The sequence below is a fragment of the Argiope bruennichi genome, chromosome 6 (genome assembly GCF_947563725.1).
Source record: "Argiope bruennichi chromosome 6, qqArgBrue1.1, whole genome shotgun sequence".
NCBI classification, from domain to species: Eukaryota; Metazoa; Arthropoda; class Arachnida; order Araneae; family Araneidae; genus Argiope; species Argiope bruennichi.
The window spans coordinates 69,260,555-69,277,013 of NC_079156.1; the positions used below are offsets into that span (position 1 = coordinate 69,260,555).

General features: G+C 32.3%; 2 protein-coding genes across 2 annotated transcripts; both read right to left on the reverse strand.

Moving 5' to 3' along the window:
• Positions 1 to 7,807: 7,807 nt before the first annotated feature.
• On the reverse strand, positions 7,808 to 11,341 carry LOC129971768 (uncharacterized). Its single transcript, XM_056085745.1, has 4 exons — positions 11,182 to 11,341; positions 9,593 to 9,987; positions 8,613 to 9,467; positions 7,808 to 7,852 (listed from the first exon to the last, which is right to left on the reverse strand). Exons 1-4 carry the CDS (start codon positions 11,339 to 11,341, stop codon positions 7,808 to 7,810), a joined length of 1,455 nt encoding a protein of 484 aa, XP_055941720.1.
• An 88-nt stretch (positions 11,342 to 11,429) lies between these two features.
• Positions 11,430 to 12,335, reverse strand: LOC129971769 (uncharacterized). The gene has a single exon (XM_056085746.1). The coding sequence runs from the start codon at positions 12,333 to 12,335 to the stop codon at positions 11,430 to 11,432; it is 906 nt and encodes a 301-aa protein (XP_055941721.1).
• Between the last annotated feature and the right edge of the window lie 4,124 nt (positions 12,336 to 16,459).

Consider the following 16,459-nt stretch of genomic DNA (forward strand, 5'->3'; position numbering starts at 1 on the left):
CGTGAAACTTCATTCCTTTAACATTAAGTCTCTGCGCGCTAGAGAGTCAGATGAAATTACTTTTCACTTGACTTTAAAATCATTTCATATAGATCATTAATAATTAAAATGCAGCCACTTTCCACATCACCCTGGAGGTACGGCGCTTGGTATAAATTACCTTTTTTGCATTATGTGCAAGACAGGTTTCCCAGTAGGTGTATCACCCCTAGATTTAAAACTATTTATTTAGTGAAAAAATTAATGAAAAAAAAATTGATGAATTTCAAAACAACTCCATATAAAAATGGTTTTATGAATATTTGCTGTGGCGTCAATTCCAAGAAAGCAATAAAAACAATCCCCGAAACAGTATTCAACTCTATTGACACTTAAAAAAATATCAAATAAATCTTTGAAACATTAGAAGAGCTTTCTTATTTAACTATATATTTTATCATTATTTTATTAGATATATCTTTACTAAATTTATCAAGTTTTCTTTTCTTTCCAGCTTTAGAAGAGCTTTTCAAACTGTCATTTAATTATTCAATAATGCATTGATTGCAAACCAAATTACCAATCTATAAACATTTTCTGGTTTATGTCCTGAAATACATTCGCCATAATTATGCACTTGTTCTTCATTCATTAAATCATTAAAAATTATCTCTGTTGCTAAATACGTTTTATTGGAAAATTTCAAAAATTCTTCTTCATGTATGGTACATAATTTCTGAATTATAATGTAAGAATATAAAATTACATTTACAATGCAATTTTGGGGGGTATAAAAGCTTTCCTAGACTTAAATTTTGAATTAAAGAAATTAAGCAGTCCAGTTATTTTTCATCTTTTAAAATATTTTTGCAAATGCTGCATTTCAATTTTTTAAGGATTGCGTGGACACAATGACCACTTAAATAAATTAATACTGGTAAAACATCTTCTGATTTTTTAAAATCTTCTTCTGTAAGCAAAATGCTAAATACAAGCAATTTTTCATAAATAGAATTTTCAAATTCTTCCCAATTTTCTCCAACTGCTTCCTGAAAAAGTTCGAGATTTCCATGTTTGTTTGATGTTAAACAAATTTTTAAAATACTATGCATTCTTAATTTGTTTTCACTTTCAAATACCTGTCGGAGTGAAACATGATAATGTGCTCCTGCCATTTGTCTATATAAGCCAAATCGTGCCTCTAAATTGTCGGTCTGAAATTTTTCTGGGAGAACGTACTTCATTCCGAATGCCTCTTCACAATATTTAGTTATTCCTTTTAAAGCAATTGCAGTCATGAAAAGAGCAGAATATGTTTCTTTTGTTAGCATGCCTGCATCACATTCATATTTTTCCAGTCTTCCAACCAGTTCAAAAATCCATCTAAAAACTTGCATCTTTTGTCGGTTTCAGATGATGTTGGTGGTTTTTTATATACGTTATTTTCACGGATTCCTGTAAAGGGAGTTTTTACTTTAACAATATCCAAATATTTATTTAGTATTCTTATATATTCTGCTGTTTCTTTGTAGTGTGGAAACTCATATTTGTCTCTCAAATTCATTAGACTTGTGGTGAATTGCATATAAGCCAGTAACAGCGCTTCTGTCCGAACAGCTGTTTTGGCAAAATCGGTTAGTTACTGGACTGGTTACTGGTTACCATACCGCTAAATTAATTTAGTGGTATGGGACGCGCTAAGGATAGAACCTGGGACCTTTTGGTTAGCAGTCCAGTAACTAACCGATTTTGCCAAAACAGCTGTTCGGGCAGAAGCGCTGTTACTGGCTTATATGCAATTCACCACAGTACTCTCCCTCCAGTGAGTCGAAGGGGAGACGAACGATGCGTCGTTGAGTGGTGATATATTGAGTAGTAGCCGTTGTCTTAATGGGCCTGTACCCAGCTTTTGAATAGCGCCAAGCGTTATGGCGAGCGTTATGTGGGTGCTGATGCGCCAAGTGTGTCTGGCGACTTTGGAGTTGCTGCGTCACGTGAGTCTGACGACTTTGATTGCGGGTAGATGGCGCCACAACAGCTGTACGAAGGTTGAAGGTATCACGTCCGAGTCACCAATTTAGCGGTATGGGACGCGCTAAGGATAGAACCTGCGACCTTTTGGTTAGCAGTCCAGTAACTTAACAATTATACCAAAATGATCGTTCGAGTAGAAGAGTTGTTACTGGCTTATATGCGATTCACCACAATATTTTGCTGAGAAGTATCATAATTTTTCTTTTAATAATAAAGGCCAGCAGTCCAGTAAAGCAGTCCAGTAACTAACCGAGTTTGCCAAAACAGCTGTTCGGGTAGAAGCGCTGTTACTGGCTTATATGCAATTCACCACAGACTTTCAGGTATAAATTTATTGAAAATTTTAAGTACTAATTTGACATTTTGTTTTTCTAAATTATTGGGCTCCAATGCTTTTAATGATAAAGTGTATGCATATTTAACGATGCTATTTTTTTCAGTTTCATACAATAATTTTAATATTTTGAAGGATGCTGTATTAAAATCAACTTTATTGTCAGATTTACTACTAGAACCCTGAATTATTTCATCATCAAAATGAATGACATTATCATAACAGCATTTTTCCTACACCATTTTTGATACAATCTTGTGAATTTTTTTCTGAGATGGTTTCTTTAAAATTGAGGTAAAACATACACTTATCAGCACTCTTCTGATTGATCCAAATATTGCGAATATTCTTCAATAAATGGACGGTATCGATCATGAAAAAAAGAGGTTCGTTATTTACCGGATGAGGATAAACAATTGAATATGACCATGATGGAGAAGCGAGCTGAGACATTGTTTTTTGATTGATTGAATTGTTGTCTGTTACTACAAATATCACTTTAAAACCAATGTTTCCCAATCCAATAATAATTTTCTTAATGAATGTATGTAAAGCGTCTGCTTCTATTTTATTTACGGGAAGAATGTGAATACCATCTTTATATGACGATGAAATGATATTTATCATGAAAGTCATAACACTTGTGGCGGCATTTTCTGAATTGTAGATTTGTGGATTTTGTGGATTTTAACTGAAACCAGATATATTTATCACTTTGTAAACAAAGTAGGGTTTAATGTGCATTTCATTTATTTGAAGAATCACACTTTTATCTGCAGATACTATGAATTGTAATTTATGCTTAATGTACTTTAAAAAAATGCAATTCGCTCTGCTCTGACTGAGGGCAAGTGTTGATAGGTATGTATATATTTCTCAAAGTCACAAGATGAGGTAACAAAATATAGCCAGACTTTCTGACAAATTTATATGCAAGCGGAGCCATTGAATAAGATAATGAGCAGAATATCCTTATGTCAGTGGAGTACCTTTTACTATGTTCATCTATACTTATAATAAAGCTCAATGTGTGTGTGTGTGTGTGTTGGCGCTCTACAGGACAGACCATTTGACATACAGCTACCAAATTTGGTACATGTATACCTTGGAGGTTGGGAATGTGCACCTGGGGTTCCTTTTTTCGAATTTTTAATTAGAATTTTAATTATTAATTAAAAACTAACTTTCCCGCCAAAAAAATCTTCCATTTTCCCCACCGCCAACTTTTCCGCCAAAAAAAAATCTTCCATTTTCCCCACCGCCAAACAAGAAAGGCTTCAGTATTTTTTTTTCTCCCAACAGTAATGAGGCTAGGGTTAAAATTTTTCGGCGGATTATTTCAATCGATTCTGTTTATTTTCTTAATGTTTGATGCATATAAAATTAAACATTGTTAATGAATCCATATTTCAGATTCATTCCGAAGTACTTTTGAATTAAAATAAAACAGAATAAAGGAAATTAAAAATTTCTAATCCGCATAGCGTTACTCCAACTGGCGTAGAAAAAATCACGTATTTGCGTTACGTAACCGGCGAAGAAAATTCACGCATGCGCATTCTGTTCCGATTGTTGCCATGACAACCGTTATCAATGGATGATTTAAATTATTTTTGGGTTAGTTGCATGCTTTTGTAAGTAAATTGTATTTATGTTAGTTATATATTTTTTGTATATGCTTATAGTTTTAAGTGCATCGTTTTTTAAGTAGTTTTTTTAAAACCTGTTTTCAACCGTTTATTTTAAACGATTCGTTTTATTTTCTTAGTGTTTGATGCATTTAAATTTAAACATTGTTAATTAATCGATCTGCTCATAATGAATCTAAGAAAATTTTGTTGACCAACTCTTGAGATATTACATAAATTTAAAAAGATATTCTTTAGTGCCCATAAAGTTTAAACGCTGAGTGACTCTATTTTCAATAATCAGATTATAAAAAAATGCTTTGTTTCAGTAAAAAATATTATTATATTAATTGAAGATAAATTCTTTCCACTTTAATTTAAAGCATAAATTCTACGGGTGCTAACAGAAAATGAGAGAGATACATATTACGTTATGACTGAAGGCCTTTATAATATTATGAATGAATTATATGATAATCAAAATTTGAAGTTTTAAAATATTTTGATGAAGAAGCTATTAAAGTAAAAATTGCATAAAATATTTAATTATTAAAATTTTAACGAACATTAAGATTGGTGAACCGGCTGGTCGCCAAAGGCGGCTAGTTTTTAATAATCAAGGCAGATTGCTCTTTAATAAAACATTGATTAAATTTTCTTGGGTTATATTTAAATTATCCATAAAACCATGAACCTGGAAAAAAAATCTGAGCTCAGCAATGAATCATTTGTTTTCCTTTCTGGCAGATGTTCTAATATTTCATTTAAATTGTTGATGTTATTGACTTTTATTAGTAAAGAAATATTTGGAATATTTGACAGGCTTGTTTTTCCAGCAAAAGCTGACACCACTAATAAATAATTTATTACGACAGATAATGCAATTTTAGGACCAGAGCTTAATTCAATATTCAAAAATAATTTTTTTATGAATGATATTCCTGAAATTTACTAACGAAATGCACTGCTTCAGTTCTTCACGATTTTTAAATTCTTTTGTTTTAACGTATTTCTTTTTTTCTATTATGCTTGCCTAGAGAGCGTTTTCTATATATTGTTGCTCTAATTTCATCTTTTTTATTTCTGGATTTTCTCTCAGAAATGTTGAAGATGACATGTAAGAGGCACAATTTGGCATCTGAGATGGAATTGTTCCAGCGACTAGTCTGGGGTATTTAAAAGGGGCATTTAATAATTTTCCTGACTTCGAATCAAATAGACTAGTTTCTCTTTCAATATAATTTGTTCTAAAATATAATTCACAGATCTACAGTAAAGGAAATTATTCGTAAATATCGACTTTCTTTCATGTTAAATTTAAATACTTTAGCAAATATGCAACATGAAACAATATATAATCATAGGTATGGAGAGTTTTTATTTTGTTTACTCTGAGGTATTTATCGTTATGATATATAATAAAATTTAACAATATAAACGTAATTATAGAATGGCTACATAATAATAAACAAAACATGTAAACATAATTATGGCAAATATTCTAATTATTATTGACAATAATACTGCCTACATTACAGCATTTTATGAAATATTCTTCTTCTAATGCACTCGATTAAAATCGCGAATAATGGATATTATCAAGCAGTTAAACTTCTAAAGTGAGAATAAATGATTTTTTATTTTGAAACATTTGGCATTACTTTAAAACAACTAAATGAACTTACCCTACTAAACTGCGTTGGATAAAATCCTTTACGATGTATGGCACTTAACCATTTCTTTTTAAGTTCTTCCTCTTTAGGAAAAGAAAAAAAAATCATTTACTCTTGGGCCATTCCTGTAATTTCCATTACAGTTTGGAACACAACAGATCAAAGTCATTTATATTCCTTATTTTTAGTAAATCCAAATGACTTTTCTTGCATACAAGAAAAGACGCTTCCTGTCTACTCAAACACAGAAGGATCACTGACTAGAAAATGGCGTGGGAAGGGGAGAGTTTATTTCTTATCAGTAAACTTAATGAGGGTGAAATTCTTCCCACGGGCCCACAATTCAAAAGCAGTCGTGTAACTTCTAGCTGCGACGACATGACTTTCTGTGACGTAAATATTCTGGTCTTGTCTATCGGTGGTTGTGCCACCACCTGATTCTCTACCTTATTTTACAAAATGAAAGCACCCATTTCAAGTAAAATAATCCTTGTCAGGTCTTCAAATATTTATCATTATCGGAGATAAGCCTCATTCGAGCTAGGAACTCCATCAATCCATTTTGACATGCACTTTCCTCTCTTCCATCGTCAATATCAAATGCTGTGAGTTTCAATCTTGATAACATGCCTGCTGCTGTGGCACCCATCTTTCTACTAGTTTTCATTTCTCCAACCACTATTCTATTGAGGTGGCTCCAGAATCCAAGACATCAGGTTAGCAGAACTAATGTTTACTATTCAATGCGGCTAACTGTTTCGATGCAAAACTTTGATTTCAAGAACTTGATTTAGAATTATTATGTCATTTATTACCTTTGGACTTTCAAAATTTTGATGTTTGTGCATCGAAGTGGTGAGTCTGAGAGGTTTTATATATTTATGATTATTTGTGCATTTTTGAAGATTCCTCGAATATTTTAACGTATTGATTTATAGAGGTTTTTAATATTTCGTATGATATTTATGATTTGGTATGATTTTCGATATTTTAGATTCGAAGATTTTAATTTTTGATGCATATCTACTGTTTGAATTTCTATTGTGTTTTAGAGGATGTTTTGTTTATTTCTATATCTGATAGATTTAGATTTAGAGTTCTTCCTGATTAACTTGTTTCAAAACTATTTTAAAGATAAAAAAATATGATTATTAAAAATTTTAAGATTCTGTTTGGCATGGGGTGTTCTTTTACGATTTTAGGGTGCAATGGTTGCCAAATAAAAGCCCTCCGAAGAATAACACCAATAGAGCCCCAGTGCGTTCATGTTTAAAGAAAAGTTTTAATGATGGGGATGAAGTTTTGGATAAACATAATTTGAAGAATACCCAACCATTTTAATACTGGGTAAATACTGGATTTAATAATTGAAAAATAAATAAGGCAATGCTTTGAGGAACCAGATGTTGAGGGATTATTTAGAGTTTAAAATTAATATAACAAGGTTAGAATATTTCATCCGAAAGGCGACATATATAAATAATGATTGGTTTATTACGAGTGGCCACAAGTGGTGCTTAGTACCAGATTAAGAAAACGATAGATACAGATAGTTTTTTTTTATTGTTATCTCCAATGTTAAAAGATAATTTGAATCATTCAGAAAGAAATATAATTATCAGAGTTATTGAAAAAGAAGAATGTCCAAAATATTCGGAAGAGGATTTAGAACAGTGATAACAAATGATGAAGAAACTAGAGCACTAACGTCTTTACTCGAGGAAGGATGAAAAAAAAAATATATATATGTGGGGAAAGGCAACGACCAGCATTAATATGAAAATATATTTATTATAATTAAAGGACAAAACATTACTATACTAACATAAAACATATAAAGATACATGAACGTGAGCTGTGTAAATTATCGTCGCGTTTCTTGATTGAACAATAATTTGTTCGATAGTGAAGATTGTGCTCTGGAGTGAAATGACTTGAAGTCACATGTTGTCTTTTCTGGGGTTTATTGGTAACAATAACAACAAAGGGCACATGAATACGCCTTAGTGTAGAAAGCCTAGAGAACTACACATAAAACTCTCTCGGAGAGAGCCGGGATCCGAGATAACACTCCCTCTAGTGCAGGTGTCCAGTTCGCTTCTGCTATAAAAAAAAATATACTAAACAACAACAGGGAGATCACGTGGTTAACTGAATTCTCAACATCCTGCCCCCGGATGAACCAGGGGATTCATCAAAATTTCCTACAGAAAATAATTGTATTTATATTTCATGAATTGTAAACTTAACTTCAAGAAAGTTACCTGGTAATTAAAAAAAATATTAAATAACAATTACATTCAAGAATACGTATGATAAAAATATACAGCAAGAAAAAATATGATAAAAATATACAGCAAGAAAAAATATGATAAAAACATACTCCAAGAAAATATGAGAAAAAACAAAAACATACTGCAAGGAAAAAATATATGAGAAAAAAAATTCAAATAACAAATACAAATAACAGATATACTTTTCAAATAATAAATACGCATTTCAAATAATAAAACATATACATTAAACAATATTCAATAATATTACTAGCTAAATAATTAATATTCTAGAAATTAAGTACATGATACATATAATAAAATTATTATCACAATTTTACTTCTTAGTCCTGGATTTCTAAATTATACAACAATTGCACAGGACGTTTAATAATTGATGACTCAGTTTTAACTTGACAAGCCTCACCTTGCCATCTCTTCGGGGAAATAATTCAAGAATTTTTCCTAATTTCCAGAAATTTCGAGGTAGATGATCATCTTTAATCAAGACTACATCGTTAACTTTAAATGGCGAGATGTTTTTAACAAAACTTGAATGGGCCGATCTCAAATTCAGCAAATACTCATTTTTCCAACTAGACCAAAATGATCTCATTAATTTTTCTCGGTAATTAAATGCTTTTATCAAGAATTTCCTGGAAGAGAGATTCGAATCAAGGTGAAGTCTTACAGAGGGCAAGGAGGTAACACGTTTCCCTAGAAGAAAATGTGCTGGAGTCAGAGCAATCGGTTCTTCAGTGTCACTACCAACATATGTGATTGGCCGAGAGTTAATCATGCCTTCAATCTCGGTAAGGACAGTCAGCAACTGCTCAACAGTGAGACATGATTTTCCAAGTGTTTTTCGCAGAGCAGTTTTCACAGTACGTACCATTCGTTCGTAAAAACCACCCCACCAGGCGGCTCTTTCAACAATATATTTCCACTTAATTCCGTTAGCAGAGTAAAAGTTTTTTACATCTGCATGATTCAGAACATTCCAAATGAGTTTTATCTCTAATTCTGCACGTTTAAAGGTGCGTGCATTATCAGAGACCACCACAGAGCACAAGCCACGTCGAGAAATGAAGCGTCGGAAAGTTAGAAGAAATGTATCGGTAGTCAAATCACCGACCAGTTCTAGATGAACACTTCTTGTCACTGCACAAGTTATCAACAAGATATATTGCTTGTTAATACTATCTTTAACGAAAAGAGGGCCAGCAAAATCAACACCGATGATCGTAAATGGAGATGACTGTTCTACACGAATGTCTGGAAGTGGCGCGATCACTTGATTTCCGGGAGAAGAGTTGAATCGTTTACATATTGTGCATCTTCCAAGAAGAGATTTGATGGTTTGTCTGGCTTTTAAAATCCAGAACTTCTCTCTTATTTGCACCAACGTATGGGATACACCAGAATGAAAGACTCTTTTGTGAGATTCCCAAATTAATAACTCTGTTAATTTAGCCTTGGGAGGGAGTATGATTGGATGCTTTTCATAGGTCGATAAATGGGTTGTTTCTCTAGTCTTCCTGTGACTCTAAGGACACCATTATTATCAAGAAAAGGGTTTAAACATAATAATTTAGAGTCTCTTGGGAGAGGTTTATTATTTTCTTAGCATTTAATTTCGCTAGCGTAACAGTCGTTTTGGACTATTCGCACCCAAAACATTTCTGCGTCGGAAAGTTCTTCTGAAGTAAGAGGACCCTTTTTAACATTTTTCCTTTTAAGAGTATTTACAAAACGCAATATCCAAGAAGTCACTCTTAGCAATTTAAGCAAGCAGCTAAATTTTTCTGGATCTATTATTTTTTCTTGAACAATAGCTGTGTTAATTATAACGCCGGATTTAAATTCAAATGCAATTTCTGGCTCTTTAGAATCATACTGAAATCTCTTTGCTTTGGGCCAAAGGTTTTCCGCGTTCCTCAACCATTCAGGACCATGCCACCAGCTCTCAGAGGTGATTAAATCCTTGCTACTAATCCCTCTAGTTAACATATCGGCTGGGTTCTGCTTACCACTACAATGCCTCCAATTACTGGGGTCTGTAATTTCTTGAATTTATATGACTCGATTTGAAACAAATTGTTTATATTTAGATGCTGAACCCTTTATCCAGTGGAGTACAATCGTCGAGTCACTCCACAAAATAATTCTTTCAAGGTTTTTGAAAATTTCCTTAAGATGTTTTGCTATTCTTGAAGCAATTATAGCACCCCTTAACTCAAGTCGAGGAAGAGTCAATTTTTTAATTGGTGCTACCCTAGTTTTTGAAATTACAAAACTTGTCTGAAAAGAGTTCTTGGAAGTTTTATACCTTAAGTAACCAACAGCTCCAAAAGATCTTAAGGAAGCATCAGAAAATACGTGTAACTGTAAATCTTCCTTATTTATAAAGTTTGTGCCCGGAAAATAGTAACGTGGGATTTTAAAATTTTGCAAATCTTTAATTTCTTTACACCATGCATGCCAATTTTCTTTTAATTGTCCGGAAAACACTTCATCCCATCCAACACCAGCTTGCCATAATTCTTGTAAGTGACATTTTATTCGAATCAGGAATGGAGATATAAATCCAGAAGGATCAAACAATTTTGCAGCAGTATGAAGCACATTTCTTTTTGTGCATTCGTTGTCATTCAAGTTTGACAACAAAGATCTTAAATCTAGTCCCAAAGTATCATCGATATTGTTCCAAACAAGTCCTAACCCTTTCAGATGCGAATCAGCCTGTTCATTAATTTCAATCATGGAATCAGAGTTACGCCACAAATTTTTTAATTCTTTAGAATTAGTGTCGAATTTTCTCATGTTCATTTTCGCATCTTTCAAGATCGATACAGCATCGGAAGACAATTTTAACGCATCTTGTACAGTGGAACTTCCACAAAAGAGATCGTCAACATATAACGATTCATTTAACATTTCATATGCAAGGGGATATTAATCCCTGTATTCTTTGATATGTGTTTTAATAGTTGCAGCCAAAACGAAAGGTGAGCAAGTTACACCAAAACAATGTCTATTAAAATGATACATTGTTACTGGTTGAGATCTATCACAGTTTTTATAATACAAGAAACTTAAATAGTTCCTATCCAATTCCGCAACTTCTATTTGTAAAAAGGCCCGAGCAATATCTCCACAAAATCCAATTTTATGCTCTCTAAATTTTAATATAACATCAATAAGGTTAGGATTTAAATTTTCATCTGAAAGAAGGCATTCATTTAAACTAATATTATTACCTTGCTTACTGCTGGCATCATATACTATCCTAGTTTTTGTACTGGAAGAAGTCTCCCTGAAAACCTCTCTATGCGACATTACATATCCAGTAAAACATTCGTCATGACGCATCTTAATTATGCCTTCGTTAACTTGCTCTTGCATAACAGAATTATACATCTCAAACAACGCTTGATCCTTATTAAATTCTTTCTCTAAAGCAATGAATCTCTTTTCCGCAACGTCAAAATTATTACTTAATTTTTCTTTAATTTCGTTTTGTTTTACATTGCAACGGTGCTTCATATCGTCCGTTTTTTATTTTAAGCTCTTTTCCGAAATCACCTAAATTATCCCTGGATTTATTTTCCGAAGTCCCATCGAGCAAGAAAGAATCTAACTCCCACAAGCGCTTCAGATTAGTTTCCACTACAGCACAAGATACAGTAAATACGGAAGAATGTTTTCTTTTCTGCAAGTCTGGGATTTGACCAATCAAAGTATCACCGAAAAGTGTCGGCTGCAAGAACAAGTTTTTATTTATTTTTCTTGCTTCTCCCCTTAGAACATCACACAGGAAGTCCGCCCCCAACAGGATCTGGATAGGGGTGGAATTTTCGAGGGAGTCAGAAATGTTGCAGGTGGCTGGAATGACTCTGTTTACATGTTTGAGGTCAACGTTCGAGTATACGTCCGCGCCAGTTATTTCTTCTGACGCCAAAGCCTCAATGTTTAAGAATTGATAAGGGGGAAATTTGCTCCTTATTCTGAATCGTACAACATCGAATATTTTCTCGATGGGTTCTCGTTTCGAGAAAGTATAAATCAAAAGCTTCTCTTGGCGTATTGATTTTAATTTTAAAGCTTGTTTCAGATCACTGCGCAAGAAGGACTTTTGTGATCCTGAATCAAATAAAAGTCTAGCCATGATCTTGTTGGCACCATTTTCTGCCTGGACGTTAGCCGTTTGAAGTAAGGTCGCGTAACTGCCAGGGTTCTCTTCTGCCTTTAAAACGGAAGAAATTACGACTTCCTGTCCGTGGGTTTCGGCTTCAGACGAGCTGCTTTCAATTTTATTTTTTGGGCAAAACAAGGAAGTTTGCTGAAAACTCTGGCATGTCTCACAGGGTGGAATTTTTGCCTTGCATTGTGAAATTATATGTCTATGAGCCATGCACCGATAGCATCTACCCTCTTTCTTTAATTTGTAACGTTTTTGCCCATCCGATAAATTTTTGCATTTTAATGCAGTGTGCGTATCGGAGTTATAAAAAGTACATACATTTTTAGCTACAGTATTTAACGTGGCAGATGAAGGCAAATTATTTTTAAATTTAGTATGTCCATGATAAACAGAATTTCGTGAAGGATATCGGGGAATTTCGGGAACTTTTTGAGACTGTCCAGTAGCAATATTCGCAGATTCGCGAGATTCAATTTCGAATTTTATAAATTTTATTAATTCATTGACGTCACCAATCTTAGAAGAATCTCTTCTACGATGGAGCTCTATGACTAAATCTTGGGGTAATTGCTTTAATAAAATAGGTATAAGTAAATGGCCATAATTTCCGGATGCAATTCCCATTGAGTTTAAATTTCTTATGCTTATTTCACTCTCGTCATGCAGTTTTCGTAATCCCTTGAGATTGAAAGAGGATTTTACGGGTTCAGTTTCTAATAGGCGATTCATGAAATGACTAATCAAATGGTCTTGCCTCCCATATCTGTCCTTTAATAGAGATAAACACGATTTGTAATTTTCTTCAGTAAGAGAAAAACCAGAAACAATTTTGTAAGCTTCGCCGGATAAAAAGGACTTTAAATATATGAATTTATCAACATTACTTAAAGAATCATTAGAGTCAATCGCATTATTGAAGCTATTGATGAATTCTAGAAAAGTACTAGCATCTCCACTAAATGTGGGAATTCTTAGCTTTGGCAAATTAATGCTTGTTGCAGGATAGTTAAATCTTACATTAGGACCATTAGCAGCAAGTGGTGCGATAGGTTGTAGATCAGTTTTAAACTTATTGATCTTACTTTTGATTTTGAACTTAGCTTCATTTATTTGCTCTTCATATTCAAAAGAGCTTTGAATTTCTATATCAAACTATGCACTATCAGAAATTAAATCCTCAATTTCACTATTAAGGCTTTTGAGGTCTAATTGTTTTGCTTCTAAACTAGATAAATGTTCCGAAAGTTGTTCTTGATCACTTTCGCTTTCAATATTACAACTTTCTAATAACAAATAAGCCTTGTTAATCAATTTTGTACAAGCAGTACGAATTATCTTGCGTTTCGCCTTTAACTTATCAAGAGTTTCCATTTTCATGCATAAAATAAAGTTTACAGTACCTTTTAAAATGTCCAACGATGAGTTATAATCTTTGATAAATGCAGAATTTCAGGAGCACCACGATTATTCACCAATTCAAGAGCATAAACACAATCTTCACCCAGTATACTAACTCCCGGGTTTCGGCACCATGTAAAACTATCGTCGCGTTTCTTGATTGAACAATAATTTGTTCGATAGTGAAGATTGTGTTCTGGAGCGAAATGACTTGAAGACACATGTTGTCATTTCTGGGGTTTATTGGTAACAATAACAACAAAGGGCACATGAATACGCCTTAGTGTAGAAAGCCCAGAGAACTACATATAAAACTCTCTCGGAAAGAGCCGGGATCCGAGAGAACACTCCCTCTAGTACAGGAGTCCAGTTCGCTTCTGCTATAAAAAAAATATACTAAACAACAACAGGGAGATCACGTGGTTAACTGAATTCTCAACAAGCTGTACGTCTTACAGTCTCACTACCGAGCTCTCGTCTGCCAATTATGGCCGGAAAGCATCACGTGATTAATGGCGTGACGCAACATGATCAACATGGCGCCATACAGGAGAGGAGATCTGTCAGAAGTTCCCACATATATGTAAGGGCTATAGAGAGATTCAATTAGAAGATACTCGTTAATAGCTTTCTGGTTAAAAATGACTTTTTGGTATATAGAAATAATAAAGCCATGATAAAAATCAAATTTTATAATTTCAACTAACGAAGAATTTCAGTTACTGGAGATTGATGATGGACCCCAGATATAAATACGTTTATGGAGAAGAATGGCTTTCATTTCTAATGGAAGAATTTAAGATTCACAGAATTATTTATGTCAAGCAATACATGCATTTTCGTATTCGTTGCATGACTAAATATTGGGAAGGAAAAAACGATCCTCCTCGATAGGAAAAATGCAGGTCTTTGAAAGATATCGATCAAAGTTACTGGGTACTATATTTAACAACAATGATGGAACTAATTTTAGAATAAATTCTTCCTGTTTGGAAAGAAAACATAAGCTCTTTTAAAGGTAGGGAAACTCTTAATGGGTAATGAGTAAAATTGATTACGACCAACAAATTAAAAAGCATGCCAATCGTTGATAGCCACTCTGGCACTATAAAGCATTTGAATCAGAGAAAAAGATTAAAACTACGCTTCTGAACAGTCCAAGAACCTATATCCTTAATGCGGAATAATTAAAAGCAAATTTTGTATCTAAAATCTTTGTATCTGGAGACAAGAAAATAATTTTGTATATCTTAACGCTTTCGTTGCTATGATACACAACTGTGATTCCAATAATCCTTCTAATTAGATAACCCCTTTATTGTTATCTTTCAAATATAATAGAGACGGAGTAATCTAATTAGAGAGTAAGTGTGAGTCACTGACGAGTAATATCGCAACAAAATTATTTAATACCAGTTATAAATTCAAATTTAAAGAAATCAAATTCACTCTATTACAGCTAAAATACATTTTAATATTTTGTTTAAATCTCTGTAATCTTTATTTCTCAAGAAGAGATGAAGATGACTCTGATAATCTTGGAGGCTTTTAATATTTCAATTATGTTAATTTCTTTAGCCTCTTTGAATCAAAAGATTAGGGCTATAACTATGAAAATCGGAGGATAACAATAATCTCCGAATTCTTGTCTCTAACAACTTAACAGTGTAAAAGAATATGGCTTTACCTTTAGATTTTCTAGATATATTAGGTTTTCCGACAGATTTTATTATTAAAGATTATGTTAAAAATTAAGAGTGTCTTAGGTATGATTACATTTAATGACTGTAAATATATTTTCATAAACTTATTATTTGAAGATATTCAAAACTGTACTTTTTATATCAAAACTGGATATGGGTAGAAAATTTTTTCTCGTTTTTAAAAAAATATTTAAAATTTAAAAATAAATTAATTTACCAGAATTAAAAATGCAAATGTACTTAATGCTTTTTATCTTGTAATCGAACTGACATTTAAATATGTTTTCAAATTTTTTAGAAAGAAACCAAAATTTATTACTGGTAAATAGGTGTTTAGAATAGAGGTCAATGTATGGTAAATTAATATTGAAATGTTGGTAAATTATTTAAAAGGTTAGCCACTTTTGGTTCGCCGTAAATATTAATTTATTTAATTTAAATTAAATGTCGTAAAAAATTTGACATTCATAATTGTTTGAACAAAGGAGCTTGCATAATTAATTCATGTCAGTGTCATTAAAAAGTTATGTATCTGGATAATTTAATTAAAATTGTACGTCGTCTTTTGAAGAAACGCAGTCCCATTTTCTGGATCCTCATATTCACTTCCAAATTTTCAAAAATGAAAGACAATTATGTTATATATTTAATGAAATAATGGAAATGGCTTGAATTTTATTTCAATGATGAAATCTATTTTTGAAAATTTTGTAAAAAATAGTCTTAAAAACGAACAAAATTTCTTTTTTTTTTTCATAATAGCCTAATTAGTATAATTGAAAAAAAATGTCTTAGTAACATTGCCTTGAAGTAGGAACTCATCAAAATTGAATTTTTTGATGATTGCATTATTTCCTCATTATATAAATTCGTATATGAAAGAAAAAAAATGTTTTAAGCATGTTGGAAATGGTTTGAATTTTATTTCAACAATGAAATCTATTTTTGTAAATTATGTAAAAAAATAGTTTTAAGAACGACAAAATTCGATTTTTTTTTTACAAAATAGTTTAATTAGTATAATTAAAAATTATATCTTATTATCTTATATCTTGAAGTAGCAATTCATCAAAATCGAATTTTTTAATGATTACGATTTTTCATCTTTATATACATTCGTATATGAAAGAAAAATATGTTTGAAGATTAAATGGAATTGTTTGAATTTTATTTCAACAATGAAATCGATTTTTGAAAAATATGTAAACATCGAAATTTTTGAAAATTGCATTA